Source organism: Leptopilina boulardi, unplaced genomic scaffold, assembly GCF_019393585.1.
Source record: "Leptopilina boulardi isolate dan_hultmark-lab unplaced genomic scaffold, ZJU_Lbou_2.1 LbouV2_112, whole genome shotgun sequence".
In the NCBI taxonomy this organism is placed as follows: Eukaryota; Metazoa; Arthropoda; class Insecta; order Hymenoptera; family Figitidae; genus Leptopilina; species Leptopilina boulardi.
In genome coordinates this window covers 2,075,069-2,094,447 of record NW_026137655.1, presented here as the reverse complement: position 1 = coordinate 2,094,447, position 19,379 = coordinate 2,075,069, and the positions used below count along the sequence as shown (strand labels likewise).

At 26.0% G+C, this 19,379-nt stretch overlaps 1 protein-coding gene across 2 annotated transcripts in view; it reads left to right on the top strand.

Annotated features, from left to right (window-relative positions):
* LOC127278282 (uncharacterized) overlaps positions 1 to 17,520 on the top strand; it is a 39,931-nt gene extending 22,411 nt beyond the window's left edge. Inside the window, exons 3-8 of one of the 2 annotated variants that reach the window (XM_051299928.1) lie at positions 6,000 to 6,244; positions 10,627 to 10,820; positions 13,015 to 13,164; positions 13,249 to 13,463; positions 14,129 to 14,473; positions 15,519 to 17,520. In XM_051299928.1, coding sequence (XP_051155885.1) covers positions 6,000 to 6,244; positions 10,627 to 10,820; positions 13,015 to 13,164; positions 13,249 to 13,463; positions 14,129 to 14,473; positions 15,519 to 16,220 — 1,851 coding nt within the window. In that variant the 3' untranslated portion in view covers positions 16,221 to 17,520. The remainder of the gene's footprint in view (positions 1 to 5,999; positions 6,245 to 10,626; positions 10,821 to 13,014; positions 13,165 to 13,248; positions 13,464 to 14,128; positions 14,474 to 15,518) is intronic. The other variant, XM_051299935.1, reaches the window with a different exon arrangement.
* Positions 17,521 to 19,379: the final 1,859 nt, after the last annotated feature.

The window sequence follows — 19,379 nt, the reverse complement described above, 5'->3', positions numbered from 1 at the left end:
ACAAAGTTAAATTATAAATTTTGAAACAAATTATTTGAAATAATAATTAAATAATTTTTACATCTGGAAAAAAATAATCAAGAGGATTTTTTTCTCTCAAATCAAGAATAATTCCCCTTTCGGATTTTTTTTTGGTGAAGAACATATATATTAGACGCATTCTCAAAAGGAAAGGATAATTCTCATATATTGAAATTTGTGTAATTTTTGTGCAATGTGAAAGTCGAGCGACAGAATTTATGAAATGGACTTTAGTTAGATCGTAAAATAAAACCGGTTGATATTCGCCAAAGGCCAATGGATATGGGCAGTGTAATTATTTTAATTGAGATGCATCCAGGCGTGTTACATGAGTTTTAGGGTTCTTATGCCAGTAATTTTCTTGGTATGCAGGCTATCTGGGAAATTAAGTAAACTATTTTTTTATCCACTCACAAAAGCCATCAAAATCTTCGTGTATAACAATTCTCATTCTTTCATATTTATTTAATTTTTTTTTTTTTTTTTTTTTTTGAAAATGTTTTTCCCTCAATCTTTGATAATTTTTATTATACTCTATATCGAAAATAAAGAAAATATTCTAAAATTGAGAATTTTCCTCTCAATATGAGATTAATTTTTCAAGATATTAAATTATGAGTTAAACTACATAAAAAATTGAAAAATAATAAAATGTAAGTGAGTAAAAAAATGAAAATATCGATTAATTTTATCGATTGAATCATTAACTAATATTATTAAATTGTTTCCTGACACCAGAACGACAAATTCTCGAGCGAGTACTAAGGCCTTAAGCTATTAGGAACGATAAGATAATATTGAAAGTAACTTTCATGATACTCTCTCTCTCTCTCTCTTTCTATTTTTTATGAATACTTTCGTATCCCCACTGAACTAACCTTTATCATAACTGCGATCCAAGAGGTAGTCTTGTAAATGCAAATTTATGAGATCTCGAATATACTTTATTTAAATGGTTTCTGCTCCAATAGTTCTTGTTCTGTTTCTGATACTTTAATCTAAATTAAAAATTCATTTTCTAAAATTAAGACTCTTTATAGTATTATAAAAATCATTTTCCAAAAATGTCAATATAACTTCCATTTGGTTCTTTATAAAAAAAAATAAATAAAAAAAGATTCAAATTTTTAATTCACATCTAGTTCCTAATGAACAACGTAATCTGAAAGATATAATCGATGTAGATAAGAGGCTTTTAGACATGAATTTAAAAATAGGGAGCATGATTCATCATCATAGTGAAGTGAGAGAGGGTTCTAATTATGATGATTTACATCAATTTTATTCAAAGAAAACAGTAGAAGTTGCCACGTAAATTACTTACGGATACATATTTATAATCATCGAAATCTTTCTCATAATAATTTTTTTTATTTAATTATAATTTATAATATACATCGAATTTTAAAAATTTCCCGAAAAAAATATTTTCAACTTTTAAAAACCCAAAAAATTTTTTTTACTTTTTAACTAAAACAAATTTATTATTATTGATAATTATTATTATTCGAAATAATAATATTATAATAATAAAATATATTTATTATTATAATAATATTAATTATAATAATTGATACCGTGATTTTTTTCCCATTAATTCACACTTAGGAAAAAAAAATACAAAGTGACAAAACGATGTTATACACCCACGCAGTAATTAAGAAATAACATTTCTTGTACTTGCGAGTTCACTAATTTGTCCTTCGTTTCCTCTTGCTTTCACTAATTAAAATTTAAATTGCAAACTAAGTAAGAAATTTCATTTTTTTTGTTTGTTTGTAATTTAAATAGTTTTTATTTCAATTATAATGTGTAAACTATAATAAAAATTAATTTTACGATTTTTATTTTTATTGATAATAATTTAATTTCAAGTAAAGAAAACTATTTTTTTTTTTTTGTAAAGTAATGTAATTTTACCAATGTTTTCCATATTGTGTTAATTTATTATAATGACTGGAAATAATCATGAAACCAAGAAGACTAGAATGAAACTGATACTGTAGCTTATTAGAATTTATCTTTAATTAACATCTTTTATCCATTTGCCTAATAGCAGCAAACTTCGTACTTATAGGGCGTACTTGTTATCATTTTATGGAAAAGATCGTACAAGATGTTCTTCAATAATTTGCAAATTCAACTAAATTAAATTATCATTATATTTAATTAAATTTAATTTCATATAAGAAATTATTCACTGAAATTTGCTGTATACAAGAATTTGTTATTATAGAACTATTATTTAAATAATTAATTAATTTTTGTAAATATATTTATTAATTTTACATTTCATGGTAATAAATAATTAACTTAAATAATTAATTAAAATAATCAATAATTAACTGATATAAAAAATAATTAAAATGAAAAATAACTAACAGAAATAAAAAAAAATTAAAATAATAAAATAAATTAACTAGTAGTAAAATAAATGAATGAATATTTTAGTTTCTTTAAAATAATAAAAAAGAAAAATTTTTCTAAAAAAGATGTGTCTATAAAGTTAATGAAGAATTTTTTTTTTTCGCATGACTTTTTATTAGTAAAAAAAGAAAAAAAAATTTGCATACGGTCAGGTGGTCAAATGTAAATGAACGACCTTTTTCTTCGTTTCTTCCTGAATCCACACACCACCATTCTCGCAGTTTATATATTCCTCACTGCGTGAAATGCTCGTCACGTTCGAGACAAGATTTGAACATGTGTATACTTTTTTTTTTTTGTACATACATATATACACATTTAACGAAAGGCGATTCTCTTATTAATTACTTAACACACGTCTATATAGCAACAGATCGAATAAATTCAATTAATTACCCACCTGGAATTACTTCCTAAATAAGAATTTAACATCAATATCTGAATCAAAAAATTTTTTTTACTCTTTTTTTTTCTTTTTAATTGCTTTTTACAAAAAAAATTATATATATTTTTTTTATTTGTTATTAAACAATATTTTACATAAACATTATATTTTTGATAATTTTTTCCATGAGTACTTTTTTTCATATCTAATAAAGAGAAAGAAAGAAAGAAGAAAAAAGAAGATTTATTAGTTTAGTTAAAAGCCAGTTGGGCTAACAAATGTTAATTGATGCTTATGATATCTCTGAAGTGAGTCACGAAATGACCCCCGAGGCCGGTAATTATTTCCAACGCGCTGGGATTCTTTGAGTACTTACCAAATGCTGACCATGAAACTTGCCAGACGGGAAAATTAAAACGTGATTCAAAGCTCATGTCGACTAATTTGATTCGCACCGGAATCTCATCAGGATTCGTTTCTTATATTTTATTATAAATATCGCGTTACCATTATATCAAACATTGGAAATTAGGGATTTCAAATCGAAAAAATTCAATTTAATTTTTCATTATTATTTTTATACTTAAATTTACTAATTATTATTTTTTATTATTTACTTTTTCCAGAAAAGAATGAGAAAGATTAGAATTTACGAATCCCACCGCTGCCACCTTTTAATTTTATTTTTCGAAAAATAGTTTCTCACTGCTAAATAAATTACTGATTATGGAAATAATAATACGGCGCTTATAAATGATAGAATACTAAACAAATGAGGTACAAAATTAATATTTAATTCATTATGAATTAATTATACTTTTACGTTTTCCAAAAGGGCCAAGAGAGACTTAAATTTCTACTAGAATTTACGAATCCCACCGCTGCCACCTTTTTATTTTATTTTTGGACAAATTCATTTTTAATTATTTATTTAATTATTTATTTAATTAATTACATTATTTTAATTATTTTTAATTTTTCCAGTAGGGCAGGTTTTTTAAATTTCTATATAAATCCCACCGCTGCCACCTTTTAATTTTATTTTTCGAAAAATAGTTTCTCACTGCTAAATAAATTACTGATTATGAAAATAATAATACGGCGCTTATAAATGATTATAAAATACAAAACAAATGAGATACAAGATAAGTTGAATAATGTTTTCCTCTCGCGTCACGCGGAGCGATTATAAAATATATATATTGGTCAGTGAGCGTGACGATTTTCGACTATAAGCGCGCGGGAATTGCGCACTTATGTAATATTAATTATTTGTTATTGTGAGGTCAAGTTAGAAATCCATGTGTCAGTGATCATTGAAGAAAAGGTGTTTCTCGTGTATGTATATACATATATATATTCCATGCTCGCGCATTGCTTCGTAACGGGAGAGGCGTCTTTACCGCTGCATTAACGGTTGCCGTTTTTCACGTAAGTGAAAACAAGTTTCAGACTTCTTTCATACAATCGCACTGTTAAATGACAACATTTCATTAGAAATGATTACACAGGGGCAGAGAGAGAGAGAGAGAGAGAGAGAGAGAGAGAGAGAAAGAGATAAGCCCTTGCTCATATGAGTCTCCCGGGTTTTTCTTCGCTCTCCAAGCGCAAACATAATGCGCTCCCTCTCCTTTCAAAGAATTTTCCCCGTATTGCCTTTGTTTAATATTTTTAATAAATGCGGAAAAAATAAATAATTCTGATAAATTATTATTGGTAAAAAATTAAATTTCCCAAAAAAATTGAATTTTCACAAACAATATTTTTGTCTTTTTGAATTTTTTTATATAAAAGTTGAAAATATCAAAAAAAAAAAAAATTCAGTTTTTATTGCATAGTAATAACGGGTCATAGTATGAAATTAGTATTCGAAGTGGACGCGCGGCACTACAGTGGGAATCCCATCTGTAATGTTCCCTCACGTTCCAGTGTCACTACTGTGTGAATTTAAATTCAGATCCTGTAACATTGTTGAAATTTCGAATAAGATCAAGTTTCCCGACTTTTCCTCTCTTCTATACTATATTCATTTTTTATTCGCGGTAAATTTGTTTTTAAATTGTTTGGCGAAAATTTCATTTCCTTTTTTTAAATATATTGTTTTCAATTTTGAAATAAAAAAATAACAAATAGGTAATACTAAAAATACTAAAAATACTAGAAATACTAAAAGTACTAGAAATACTAAAAGTACTAGAAATACTAAAAATACTAGAAATATTAAAAATACTAGAAATACTAAAAGTACTAGAAATACTAAAAGTACTAGAAATACTAAAAATACTAGAAATACTAAAAGTACTAGAAATACTAAAATTACTAGAAATACTAAAAGTACTAGAAATATTAAAAATACTAGAAATACTAAAAGTACTAGAAATACTAAAAATACTAGAAATACTAAAAGTACTAGAAATATTAAAAATACTAGAAATAGTAAAAATTGATCAAAGTTGACTTTTGCCTATAATTTATAATAATAATAATAATAAAATTGAGATTGAAAAAATATTTTTTCTTTTCAACGTCGATATCGTAACATATATACATTGTATGTATTTGGCGTATGCACTAAAGATATGAGCTATTTATATATGAGTTTGCCATGGATATTAAGATATACTCGCAAAAGTGGACAATTTAAGTCGAATAGATTTATGTTTCTGAATGTAATCTGTGCAGTGAGTTCCTGTATGTAAATTATAATTTATGTACTCCATGGAATAATCAACCATTACTCCTAGGCTCGCAGGAGTCTCTCTCAATTTTGCCTTGGAGCATTTTATTATAATTCGACGACCACTATATAACATCTCACTTCACCTATTTTGTATATTATAAACATGTACCCTTAACAAGCAAATTTTATTTTTAAATTTTAAAACATTCATATTCTTCACAGTATTTTTAAAAAAACATTTATATCCTTATCTGTTATATTATTATTGTTATTAGTGTATTAATATAATAATAAAAGTATTAATATGCTTGGTAATTTTTAGGTACCTCTAAAAAAATTTTATTCTCATTTTTTTTCGTTTTTAAACAAAAATAATGAAATTAAAAAAAAATTTAGGGGGTCCGGAACATAAAATCTATAAAAAAATTGTATTAATAATATTATTAATTTAATGAAATTGAAAATGAGAATTTAATTAATTTGCAGGTGATTGGCTTGAAAAACGTGAGTAGCAACAGTGATATTTGGCCATTAGAAAGACCAGACGGAATGCCTGCGATACAATCACTTGAAGTAATGTGCGGAAAGGATCATATGGATGTTCATCTTTCATTTTCTCAACCCTTTGAGGGTATTGTTTCTTCAAAAGGCCAACACGCTGATCCACGTTGTGTTTACGTTCCACCTTCAACTGGACAAACATTCTTTTCTTTTCGAATAGCATACGCAAGGTAATATTTTTAATTTCTCAAAATATATAATTATATACAAAAAAAAAAATTCAAAAAAAGATAAATAAAAGAAAAATTTTCCTAAAAATCTAAGAAATTTTTTTAATAATTCCACAGCATCCGAGCTATAATGGACCAAAGTAGAGAAAAAAATTTTTTCTTTTCCTAATATCAGTTTATTGAAGAAAATTTTTCGTCTGCCCGCGTGAAAAACGAACTATGGGAAAAAGCTATCAAAAGCTGGCAAAAGATGGGAGAAGATTTTCGCCATTGTTTTTAAGTTTTATCCCATACTTCAAAGAATTGCAAAAAGCTCACAAACCATTGCTTATGAGCCTTTCCCATACTTTTTTTTTAATATCATATAACATTGCTAAAATCTTGCCAAAGTATTGCAAAAATATGGGAATAAAATAAAGTCAATTTTTTCTAACTTACTTCTTATTTTTCTCATTTTTTTTCTGAAAATCATTGCAAAACAATGGGAAAAAGATTAAGAAAGAAAAAATTTATTTTTCTTATTTTTTCATCTTTAAAAATTAGATTTTTAAAGTATTGCTAAAACCTGGCAAAAATATACGAACAAAATTAATCAATTTTTCTCGTTATTTTAGCTTTAAAAATCTGATTTTTGAAGTATTGCAAAAATATGGGAATAAGATTTTGAAAGAAAAAATCAATTTTCCTCTATTTTTCAACTTTGAAAATTTGATTTTTAAAGTATTGCAAAAATATGGGAAAAAGATTTTGAAAGAAAAAATCAATTTTCCTCTATTTTTCAACTTTAAAAATTTGATTTTTAAAGTATTGCAAAAATATGGGAAAAAGATTTTGAAAGAAAAAATCAATTTTCCTCTATTTTTCAACTTTAAAAATTTGATTTTTAAAGTATTGCAAAAATATGGGAAAAAGATTGGTAGTGAAAAAATCAATTTTCCTTATTTTTTAAACTTTAAAACTTTGTTTTTTAAAGTATTGCGAAATCATTGGAAAAAGATTGGACGGAAAAAATCAATCTTTCTCGATTTTTCAGCTTTAAAATTTTGATTTTTAAAGTATTGCAAAAATATGGGAAAAAGATTTTGAAAGAAAAAATAAATTTCCTCTAATTTTCAACTTTAAAAATTTGATTTTTAAAGTATTGCAAAAATATGGGAAAAAGATTGGAAAGAAAAAATCAATTTTCCTCTAATTTACAATTTTAAAAATTTGATTTTTAAAGTATTTTCCTCTATTTTTCAATTTTAAAAATTTAAGTTTTAAAGTATTGCAAAAATATGGGAAAAAGATTTTGAAAGAAAAAATCAATTTTCCTCTATTTTTCAACTTTAAAAATTGGATTTTTAAAGTATTGCAAAAATATGGGAAAAAGATTTTGAAAGGAAAAATCAATTTTCCTCTATTTTTCAACTTTAAAAATTAAATTTTTAAAGTATTGCAAAAATATGGGAAAAAGATTTTGAAAGGAAAAATCAATTTTCCCATATTTTTGCAATACTTTAAAACTCAAATTTTTAAAATTGAAAAATAGAGGAAAATACTTTAAAAATCAAATTTTTAAAATTGAAAATTAGAGGAAAATTGATTTTTCCTTTCAAAATCTTTTTCCCATATTTTTGCAATACTTTAAAAATTAAATTATTAAAGTTGAAAAATAGAGGAAAATTGATTTTTTCTTTCAAAATCTTTTTCCCATATTTTTGCAATACTTTAAAAATCAAATTTTTAAAATTGAAAATTAGAGGAGAATTGATTTTTCCTTTCAAAATCTTTTTCCCATATTTTTGCAATACTTTAAAAATCAAATTTTTAAAGTTGAAAAATAGAGGAAAATTGATTTTTTCTTTCAAAATCTTTTTCCCATATTTTTGCAATACTTTAAAAATCAAATTTTTAAAGTTGAAAAATAGAGGAAAATTGATTTTTCCTTTCAAAATCTTTTTCCCATATTTTTGCAATACTTTAAAAATTTAATTTTTAAAGTTGAAAAATAGAGGAAAATTGATTTTTCCTTTCAAAATCTTTTTCCCATATTTTTGCAATACTTTAAAAATCCAATTTTTAAAGTTGAAAAATAGAGGAAAATTGATTTTTTCTTTCAAAATCTTTTTCCCATATTTTTGCAATACTTTAAAACTTAAATTTTTAAAATTGAAAAATAGAGGAAAATACTTTAAAAATCAAATTTTTAAAATTGTAAATTAGAGGAAAATTGATTTTTTCTTTCCAATCTTTTTCCCATATTTTTGCAATACTTTAAAAATCAAATTTTTAAAGTTGAAAATTAGAGGAAATTTATTTTTTCTTTCAAAATCTTTTTCCCATATTTTTGCAATACTTTAAAAATCAAAATTTTAAAGCTGAAAAATCGAGAAAGATTGATTTTTTCCGTCCAATCTTTTTCCAATGATTTCGCAATACTTTAAAAAACAAAGTTTTAAAGTTTAAAAAATAAGGAAAATTGATTTTTTCACTACCAATCTTTTTCCCATATTTTTGCAATACTTTAAAAATCAAATTTTTAAAGTTGAAAAATAGAGGAAAATTGATTTTTTCTTTCAAAATCTTTTTCCCATATTTTTGCAATACTTTAAAAATCAAATTTTTAAAGTTGAAAAATAGAGGAAAATTGATTTTTTCTTTCAAAATCTTTTTCCCATATTTTTGCAATACTTTAAAAATCCAATTTTTAAAGTTGAAAAATAGAGGAAAATTGATTTTTTCTTTCAAAATCTTTTTCCCATATTTTTGCAATACTTTAAAAATCAAATTTTCAAAGTTGAAAAATAGAGGAAAATTGATTTTTTCTTTCAAAATCTTATTCCCATATTTTTGCAATACTTCAAAAATCAGATTTTTAAAGCTAAAATAACGAGAAAAATTGATTAATTTTGTTCGTATATTTTTGCCAGGTTTTAGCAATACTTTAAAAATCTAATTTTAAAAGATGAAAAAATGAGAAAAATAAATTTTTTCTTTCTTAATCTTTTTCCCATTGTTTTGCAATGATTTTCAGAAAAAAAATGAGAAAAATAAGAAGTACGTTAGAAAAAATTGACTTTATTTTATTCCCATATTTTTGCAATACTTTGGCAAGATTTTAGCAATGTTATATGATATTAAAAAAAAGTATGGGAAAGGCTCATAAGCAATGGTTTGTGAGCTTTTTGCAATTCTTTGAAGTATGGGATAAAACTTAAAAACAATGGCGAAAATCTTCTCCCATCTTTTGCCAGCTTTTGATAGCTTTTTCCCATAGTTCGTTTTTCACGCGGGTGACTAAAGATAGCTTTTACTACTAATTTAAATGGTTTAGCCTGAGATTAATTTTACTAATCAATGTCTGACTAAAATTTTCTTTTACTACTTATACTGAAATTCACACAAAAAAAATTAAAAGAAAGGTAGTTTACTTAATAAAATAAAAACCTTTTTTAATTATAATTAATTGCAATTAAATGAAATTATTAATATTTGGGGCAATCAAAATCAATTTAATTAAAATCAACAAGTCTGTATATGAATGATGTTTATCGTGGTTCATTAAACTGTTCTGATTTAATTAAATTAATTCTCATATTATCCTTTGCTATATATATATATATATATGTAAGTAAATATCTTTCCTCAAGATTTGCAATCAAGGTCGTGTGCATTACACGTAACATTTAGCGCTTGCATCGATTAATGAAAGTGTGTTACAGTTCTGATTATCTACTCGAGCGCCACATCTATGCAGTTAAGCATTAGATACATCGTACAGACTCTAATCTCTGTCATCACTATATCGTATCCATTGAATTAGAGGTCTATGTTGAACACACTAACTCTCAATACCTTGCGCGCACAGCATCCAATCAGCCTTTAACTGATAAGCTATTCAATGCTATACATATATATATATCTATTAATATTGATCTCTAATCAACATCATCGCATGAAATTCCTAATTTCACTTAAGAAACTTTACTTACATTTATTTTTTTTATGCCATGTCCAGTTAATTTATTTATTTCCAATTTTAACGAGAAATTATTGCAAGTTACATTTTTTTTTCTTTTCAAAAAAAATTTAACATCTAAAAATCTATGTAATGCACTAATTGAATTAATTTATTATTATTCATTAGTGAAGAAATTCTTGGTATTGATTTTTCAATCTCGCATAATTTATCTATAAGGAAATTCTAACAGAAAACATTTTTTTTTTGTTATGTAATTTGTTTCATTGTAAATAATTTAGGAAAATTATAAAAGTATTTATTTATCTTAATTTATTATTTATTTATTAATTTTGAATTTTTTTTTGAAGGACTTTTTTTTAATGAAAATCTTAAGAAAACAATTTATTAACGAATTTTTTTTCCTTTTTTTGGGCCACAGGTGTGGTACGAAACCGGATATGCATGGACAATTTTACGAGAATACTGTAGTAGTTCAATACGATAAAGATCTACTTGAGGTTTGGGACGAAGCAAAAAGGCTACGATGTGAATGGTTCAACGATTATGAAAAAACAGCTTCGAAACCACCAATGGTTATTGCTGATCTCGATGTCATTCAACTAGATTTTCGAGGTACAATTTTTTTTTATTATTATTCTTTTCCCACTTTTACAAATAATGAAAAATTATTGAAATCAATTTCTTTTGCGTATTTTAAATTTTTTTTTATATTAAAAAAAATTATATTTAGAAAATTTTTAAAATTTTTCAAAAAATGCATTTTAAATAATAAGAAAATTAAATTTAAAAAAAAAACAAATATCAATTATGTGACAATTTGTGTCAATTTAAAGTAGAATAAATTATATTATTACCCATGGTTAGTTTTTTTTTTTTTGACGTAAAAGAAAGAAAAAAATAAAATCGCAACAAAGCGCAAATACCACAGTGCTTGACCACAAGGTCCATTTAATGCAAAGAATACTCCACCCGTATATATACCTCTGGGTGAGGTAGGGAAAAACTTGACCATCTGAACTCGAGAAACTATAGCCAACCGCAAAAAAAGAGAGCCGTGGTTACGCCATTTCATTTCCATTTATGCGATAAATTACAGCTTCCAGTTTTCTGGCTCATTTGCAAAAAGAAGAATAAAAGAATTTTTGCGGTCATACTATACTTACATTTCTCTTTGTAGTGGTCTTTTTTTTGTTTTGCATCTATATAAGCAAAAATTTTTTTTTTTTTTTTTTTTGAAAATATTTTTTAATACATTTTATTTCTTTTTTTGATAATTTTAATTATTTAAATTTTTTATTATTTAAAAATATTCAAGAATTTTCTGTGCAAAATTTATGAACGGTGCCAAAAATTAATGCTAAATAATTATAAATACTACCACAGTAACGGTTGCTATGGTACCGGTTACTTTGGTACCAGTTACTTTGGTACTATTTAGTTTCTATGGTACCAGTTACTATGGTACCAGTTATTTTGGTATCAGTTACTTTGGTACCATTTAGTTTCTATGGAACCAGTTACTTTAGTAGCAGTAACTTTGGTACCAGTAACTTTGGTACCAGTTACTTTGGTACCATTTAGTTTCTATGGTACCAGTTACTATGGTACCAGTTATTTTGGTATCAGTTACTTTGGTACCATTTAGTTTCTATGGAACCAGTTACTTTAGTAGCAGTAACTTTGGTACCAGTAACTTTGGTACCAGTTACTTTGGTACCATTTAGTTTCTATGGTACCAGTTACTATGGTACCAGTTATTTTGGTATCAGTTACTTTGGTACCATTTAGTTTCTATGGGACCAGTTACTATGGTACCAGTTAATTTGGTACCAGTTACTTTAGTACCAGTAACTTTGGTACCAGTTACTTTGGTACCATTTAGTTTCTATGGTACCAGTTACTATGGTACCAGTTAATTTGGTACCAGTTAATTTGGTATTAGTTAATTTGGTACCAGTTAATTTGGTACCAGTTACTTTGGTACCAGATACTATGGTACCAGTTACTATGGTACCAGTTAGTGTGATACCACTTACTTTGTTACCAGTTACTTTGGTAGCATTTAGTCTCTATGGTACCAGTTACTTTGGTACCATTTAGTTTCTATGGTACTAGTTACTTTGGTACAAGTTACTTTGGTACCAGTTAGTGTGGTACCACTCACTTTGTTACCAGTTACTTTGGTAGCATTTAGTCTCTATGGTACCAGTTACTTTGGTACCATTTAGTTTCTATGGTACTAGTTACTTTGGTACAAGTTACTTTGGTACCAGTTACTTTGGTACCATTTAGTTACTATGCTACCAGTTACTTTGGTACCAGTTACTTTGGTAACAGTTAATTTGGTACCATTTAGTTACTATGCTACCAGTTACTTTGGTGCCAGTTACTTTGGTAACAGTTAATTTAGTACCATTTAGTTACTATGCTGCCAGTTACTTTGGTATCGTTTAGTTATTATGCTACCAGTTACTTTTGAAACCATTTAGTTACTATCCTACCAGTTAGTGTGGTACTAGTTACTTTGGTACCAGTTAATTTGGTGCCATTTAGTTATTATGGTACTGGTTACTATGGTAGCGGTTACTATTGTACAGGTTGCTTTGGAACCTGTTGCTATGGTAACGGTTTCTATGATAACCATACAAGTGTACGACGGACGGACGGACGAACAGCCGGACAGACGTCAAACCCAAACTATAAGGCTTTCGGGCCTAAGCCACGAAATCCTAACAAAAAAACTATTAATTTTGAATATTTTTTATTGATTTTTGATGTGAAAAAAAATAATTATTAATTTTCTCAGGAGACAATGTGGACTGCTGGATGGAAATTCAACATGGAAAAGGACCATGGGCACCGCCAGTGTCGGGAATTGTTCCATTGGGTTCAACATTGACTCTTGTCGTCGCTATAAATGATTACCGAGGTAACGAGCGAGCCATCAAAGTCCAAGGTACTTGGCGTTCTCGTGAATTGTTTTAAGAACAAACATTCTAATAATTTTTCCATTTTTTTTTGTCTTCTCTCAATTTTCAAGGTGAATTTGACATGCGAGTAAAATCATGTGTTGCTTCCGATGGCGGTGGTCATACAATTCAGCTGAGCGATGAATTTGGCTGTGTACTTAGGCCAAAAATGATTAGTCGTTTTTTGAAAGCACGAGGTTCAGACGATCGTGCAACTGTCATAACGTACGCTTTCTTTCATGCCTTCAAATTTCCTGATGCACTCAGTGTTCATATCAAATGCAAGGTGAATATTTTTAATTAAAAAATAATTATTTTTTTTTCATTTTTAACTTTGCTAAATTGATAAATAAAAATATTATTATTAAAAATTTGAAAATAATTTCAAACTATAAATGAATGAATTCTTTTGAGGATAAAAAAAAGGGAAAAATTCGAGAAAAGGATGAAAAAAAAATGTAATCCTTTATTTTTCGATGAAGCAGGAAGATAGACTCGAGACATCTGGCTCACATATTCCATATACTGCAGTCAGCGTTTAACTTTTGCATACATATATATGTTGAAGTCTCTTATCTTCCAAAGAGATAAAGTAATTTGCGTTCTCCAGGTGTGTCGCGTGAACTAACGAGTTAAACCTGTGGTCTGGAAAATGAATTCACATGTTTAACATTTAGATGCACGTATAGTCAAGAAAATATAAATTTTTCAATTCAAAGAAAAAATAATAAAACAAAAAATTTTGTTTAAACAAAATAAACATCCTGCTATAAAAAATTCTAATATAAAAAATATTTTTTTTATTTTTCTTACTATTTAATTATACTTTAATTTTTTTTATTTTTGGTTTTTTATTGTACTTTAAGTTTTTTTGGTATTTAATTTGTTTTTTTAATTTTTTATTATTTAATTGTATTTTAATTGTTTCCTGATTTTTTTTTTAATTGAAAGGTGGAAATATGTCGACATGGATGTTTGGATCATTGTCAATTGAGTGATTCTGCGGACAGAATTCAAGAAAGAAAAGACGTTAATGTAAGACCATTATATTCGCAAACAACAACTACGGCAACAAGTGCAAGTCACGAGGAGGATGGATTAATGTACGATGACATTATTCAAAATAATAATAATAATGACGCAATGACCTCAGTTGGTGGCCAGTTTCTTGGTGTTGAAAAATCAGCACCTAAAGCACAAGCACAAATGATGAGCAATCGTGTTTCAATGTCCGATGGTAGCGAAACAAATTCCGGTACAACATCCATGGATCCACAGCATTTACCTCCTATTTTGGTAATAATATTTTTTTCTTCGATATCAAAAAAAAAAAAAAATTGTTTTCCTTTCTTTTAGAATTAAAAATCAAAATTATATTTTCTTAAAGATGATTTTCAAAAATTTTTATTTCTCTACTTGATTTTGATTTTTTGTTGTCATTATATTTCATATATCCTTTTCACTCAAGTGTAATCTACAATCTAGAGTTGTAGTTCAACCAGCTATAATTGCTAATTAATTATATACACACATATAACTTGTTTCATCGTTCTGACATTTTATTTGTTTATCATGATCATAAATTAATTAATAACTCCTTGTGGCTAATTATTATTGAAACTGAAATATAAAAACAAAAATTTATGTTGCAAAACTTTACAAAAAGTTTTTTAAAAAAATTTCTTTTATCAAATATTTTTTTCGACTGTTTTCCAAAATGTATTTTTTTTTTTTTAATTTATTCTTTTCGTCAATTTTTTTTCTCCTTAAATTTATTTATTTATGACGTAAACTTTATTAAATTTGCATTTGTATAAAATTTACGTTCAAACTGACAAAAACGTTTAAAACAACTTTTGGGATGAACAGAAAGAGAGAGAGAGAGAGACAGAAAATTAAAGTAATCAAATCAAAATGGAAATCCGAAATATTAAATTAGCGTATAAGGATAATTGAATTTTAAAGGAATAAATTGCAAAATCATAAAATTTTATCTTGGTTTGTTATGATAATTATATGTATAGAATGAAAAAATTGCTAATTCAAATTTAGATAATAAATATTTGAAGATAATTAAAAGTATAAATATTTGATGACCAATTATTTTATTAAATAATTCATGATAAATTCATTATAAATATATTAAATTATTATAATTTGTTACACATTTAAAATATTCTGAGAATTCCTTTACTAATTCAAATTACTAAAAATTTTCACTAAATTTTAGTAAAAGTTACTAAAAATATTTTAGTGAAATATTATTAAAAAATTTAGTTATTTTTCTACGAAAGTTTTAGTTAAAAAAATGGCTAAAATAATTTTTTTGTCTGCAAATCAGGAACCTGCTCGAGTGACGCGATACGATGGCGAGGAACGATTTCCACATGGTCCTCGTAACCTCGACGAAGAAGAGGACACACCACAGGATGATGATGATGCTGACGCAGAGAAAAATTCAAAAGAAAATTCGTCAGAGAAAAAAATCATCAATCCAGAATCAAGAAGGGGTGAAAGAATAATTCATCATCATCATCATAATCATCATCATCAACAGCAATCAACGGAGAATCCAATTCGTCGAAAACGTTCCGTGATTGTGTCCGATCGTAAGGTGCGAAGTGCTGACGTTGGAGTGAGTGGCATCTATGAGGTCATATCCGAGGCTGACCTTGCCTTCAGTCCCGATACACACGCCGAGGCTGTCACTGTATTTCAAGGAAGAATACGCGAAGAAGTTGTTTATGGAATTTGCCTTCCGGTACCGGGTTTCAGTGCACTTTTTGTTATTGTTGCATTGTCAGCAGTAATATCGGCGCTTGTCGCTGGTGCAATGTTACATCGATTACAAGTTCAACGTGAAATGATGAGGGAAAATCAAAAGAATCATCATCATCTTCATCATCATCATCATCAACAGCAACAACAACAGCAACAAAATGAGACGAGCAATGGATGGTTGTCTTATGGATTGTTGAGAGTACGTTGCTCTGATCGATTACAATCACAAAAACCAGGGGCCAACCCGGTTGAACAAGGTTGAATGAAAAATACATTATATTTATTTACAATATATATATATATTCGATCCAATGATTTTAAAAGGGAGAAAAAAATTAATAAAAAAAAAACAAAAAAAAAACAAGCGCGAATGCCGTCAAAGACAATGTGCAATATACTGTACAAAGTACCGTAAGTGCGTATATATGTATAACCCATTTTCTCTATATAGAATTTCTACGCGAGTATATATATATAAGTATATAGTAAATCATATACTTCGAAAACTGTTTGCTATATAAAACTGTTGAATCAGAAAAAGAATTACTGATTTTTTCAATTGTTTGAGAAACATAATTCATTTTTATAATGGATTTTTTTTAACGAAACAAATTCTGATTTTTTCCCTTGAAACGAAGTTTACATATAAGAAAACTAATAAACACAATAATTATTTTTATTTAGTTTTTTATAATCTGTAAACGACAAAATTCACTCAAATCAGTTTTTTTTACTTTTTATAAGTAGTAAAAGGTGGATTTAGTCAGACAACGCATTTCCGTATTCTAGAAATTTCAGTAGTAATGTATGACATTGGTCAGACAAAACTGTTTTTATACTTTTTTTTTATTTTTTATAAGTAGTAAAAGACATCTTTAGTCGGACAAAATTTTTTCGAATTCCTAAACTTTCAGTAGTAATATACGACTTTAGGCAGACAAAATTATTTTTATTCTTCTTTAATTGTCTATGAGTAGCAAAAATCAGCATTAGTCAGTCAATAGATTTCCGAATTCCAAAAATTTCAGTAGTAATATACGACTTTGGTCAGACAAACGGTTTCATTCTCTTTTTCCGTTTTTACAAGTAACAACAGTCAGTTTTAGTCAGACAATATTTTTCCGAATTTCAAAATATTCAGTAGTAATGTACGACATTGGTCAGACAAAACTGTTTTTATTCTTTTTTTTAGTTTTTATAAGTAGTAAAAGCTATTTTTAGTCGGACAATATTTTGCCGAATTCCAAAAATTTCAGTAGTAATATACGAGATTGGTCAGACAAAATTGTTTTTATTCGCTTTTTATTGTTTTTAAGTAGTGAAAGTCAATTTTAGTCCAGACAAAACTTTTCCGATTTCTCAATAATTCAGTAGTAATAAGGACTTTGGTCAAACAAAACCGTTTTTTCCGTTTTTAAGTAGAAAAATCCACCTTTAGTCAGACAAACTATTTAATTATTTTGCAATTACACAATTAGTAGAGAAGGATAATTTCAGTCAGACAAAACGATATATTTTATAATTATTGTAAAAGTACTAATAAAACAAATTTACTTACACTAGTAGATTTTTTCAATACAAAAAACATTTTAAATGCAAGTAGTAGAAGTAAATTTTAGTCAGACAGTAAAAATTCATGAAATTTTAATTCTATTAAAAGTGATTCAAATTAAATATTTTTGTACAAGTAGTTAAAGTAAGTTTTAGTCAGTCAAACAATAATTTTCTATAGCAGTAGTAAAAGACGAGTTAGGTCAGACAAAAACGGTTCTAATTAATTTTTCAAAGTAGTAAATGTCAATTTTAGTCAGACAAACTGAATTAAAATTTTCCAGTTTAGAATTAATAGAAAAAAATCATTTCAGTTTTTTTATCAGTAGTAGAAGACATTTTCAATCAGACAAATAGGTTTATAGTGTACTTTTTAATTAAGTAGTAAAAACAGTTTTAGTCAGACACATAATTATAAAAGTTGTTTTAATCACACATTTCAAATTCTTATTCTGATATCAGTAGTTCAAGTCAGTTTTAGTCAGACAATTTTATTATCAGTAGTAAAAATAATTTACAGTCAGACTTCCAAGTACTTATAATTTTTATATCAAAAGTCGGTTTCTATTAAAAAAATTTTAAAATTTATTTTTATTTTTTATTGAATATTCAATAAAAAAAATAATAACACAATAAAAAGGATTATCCAAATAAAAGTTTCCCCTTTTTTTACGATAATGTGCAATTAATAAATATATTAATAAATAACAATTTTACACATGTGTTTCCATCGATGTATTATAATTTTATTTATATTAATTTTCCAAATTTTACGATTTTGTCAGCCATTATTTCGATAATGTATCGTTACTCTAATATTTGTTTTAATAATCATTGTGTTTAAAATAATTTTTATGGTAAAATATAACGATAAAATGTAGAAAAGATTATATATAGTAACCACAGTATTTAAAAAAATTTTACAACGAAAAAAAGAGAAAACATTGATTTATTTTTACTTCCAATAAAAAATAATTAATTTATCTTTTTCCATTTACAAACAGTTAATAGCAAACTAAATTTTCGATGTATATCAATAATATCTGATTTAATTTCGCGAATATAAAGCAATTCTATATATTATATAAAGGAAAATAAAACGAGGGACCAAAAAAAAAAATTCCTAATACTCACAATTTATTTAATAAACAAAATGTCTCTCTTCTACTTAATATTATTTTGTCTTCCTTTTTTATAATAGAATCTATTTTTTATATATATATGTTTTATATACGCATGTAATAATTTTAAAAACTTTATTTAATAAGCTGATATTAAATATTAAAGTACTCTTTATAATATTAAAAACAATAAACTTGAGTACTGTAATATTAAATACATTACAATAATCAAATAAACCCAAATTTTATTTAATTAGCAATAAATTGTCATATATATTTTTGGCGACTACAAAAGGATGGACAATGAAAATTTTGTCATATTCATATATTCACGACAAGGAGTGCAATTTATTACTATTCATTTTGAATAAATAATTTTAATATAATAAATATTTAATAGTAAATTGCACTTTTAGAATTTATATATTAATGTTTTATTTGTAAAAATTTTCATAATGAAATCATGTCGCCAAATTATTATTATTATTATTATATCTATAATTTATTGTATAGCAAATTTTGATAATCATTATATCAAAATGTATTTAATTTATATATATATATATTCTGCTCAAAAAGTACACGTACATTATTAAGACTTGTTAGTTTTTAAAGAGATTTTATATTTAAGATATTAAAATATTTAACCCATCGGTATTGGATATTTTTATTAGGATATTAATTTATAATTAAGATATACTCAACAGTGCTACTCATCTGTGCCTGCCTCAATTTTTCTTTTTTTTCCC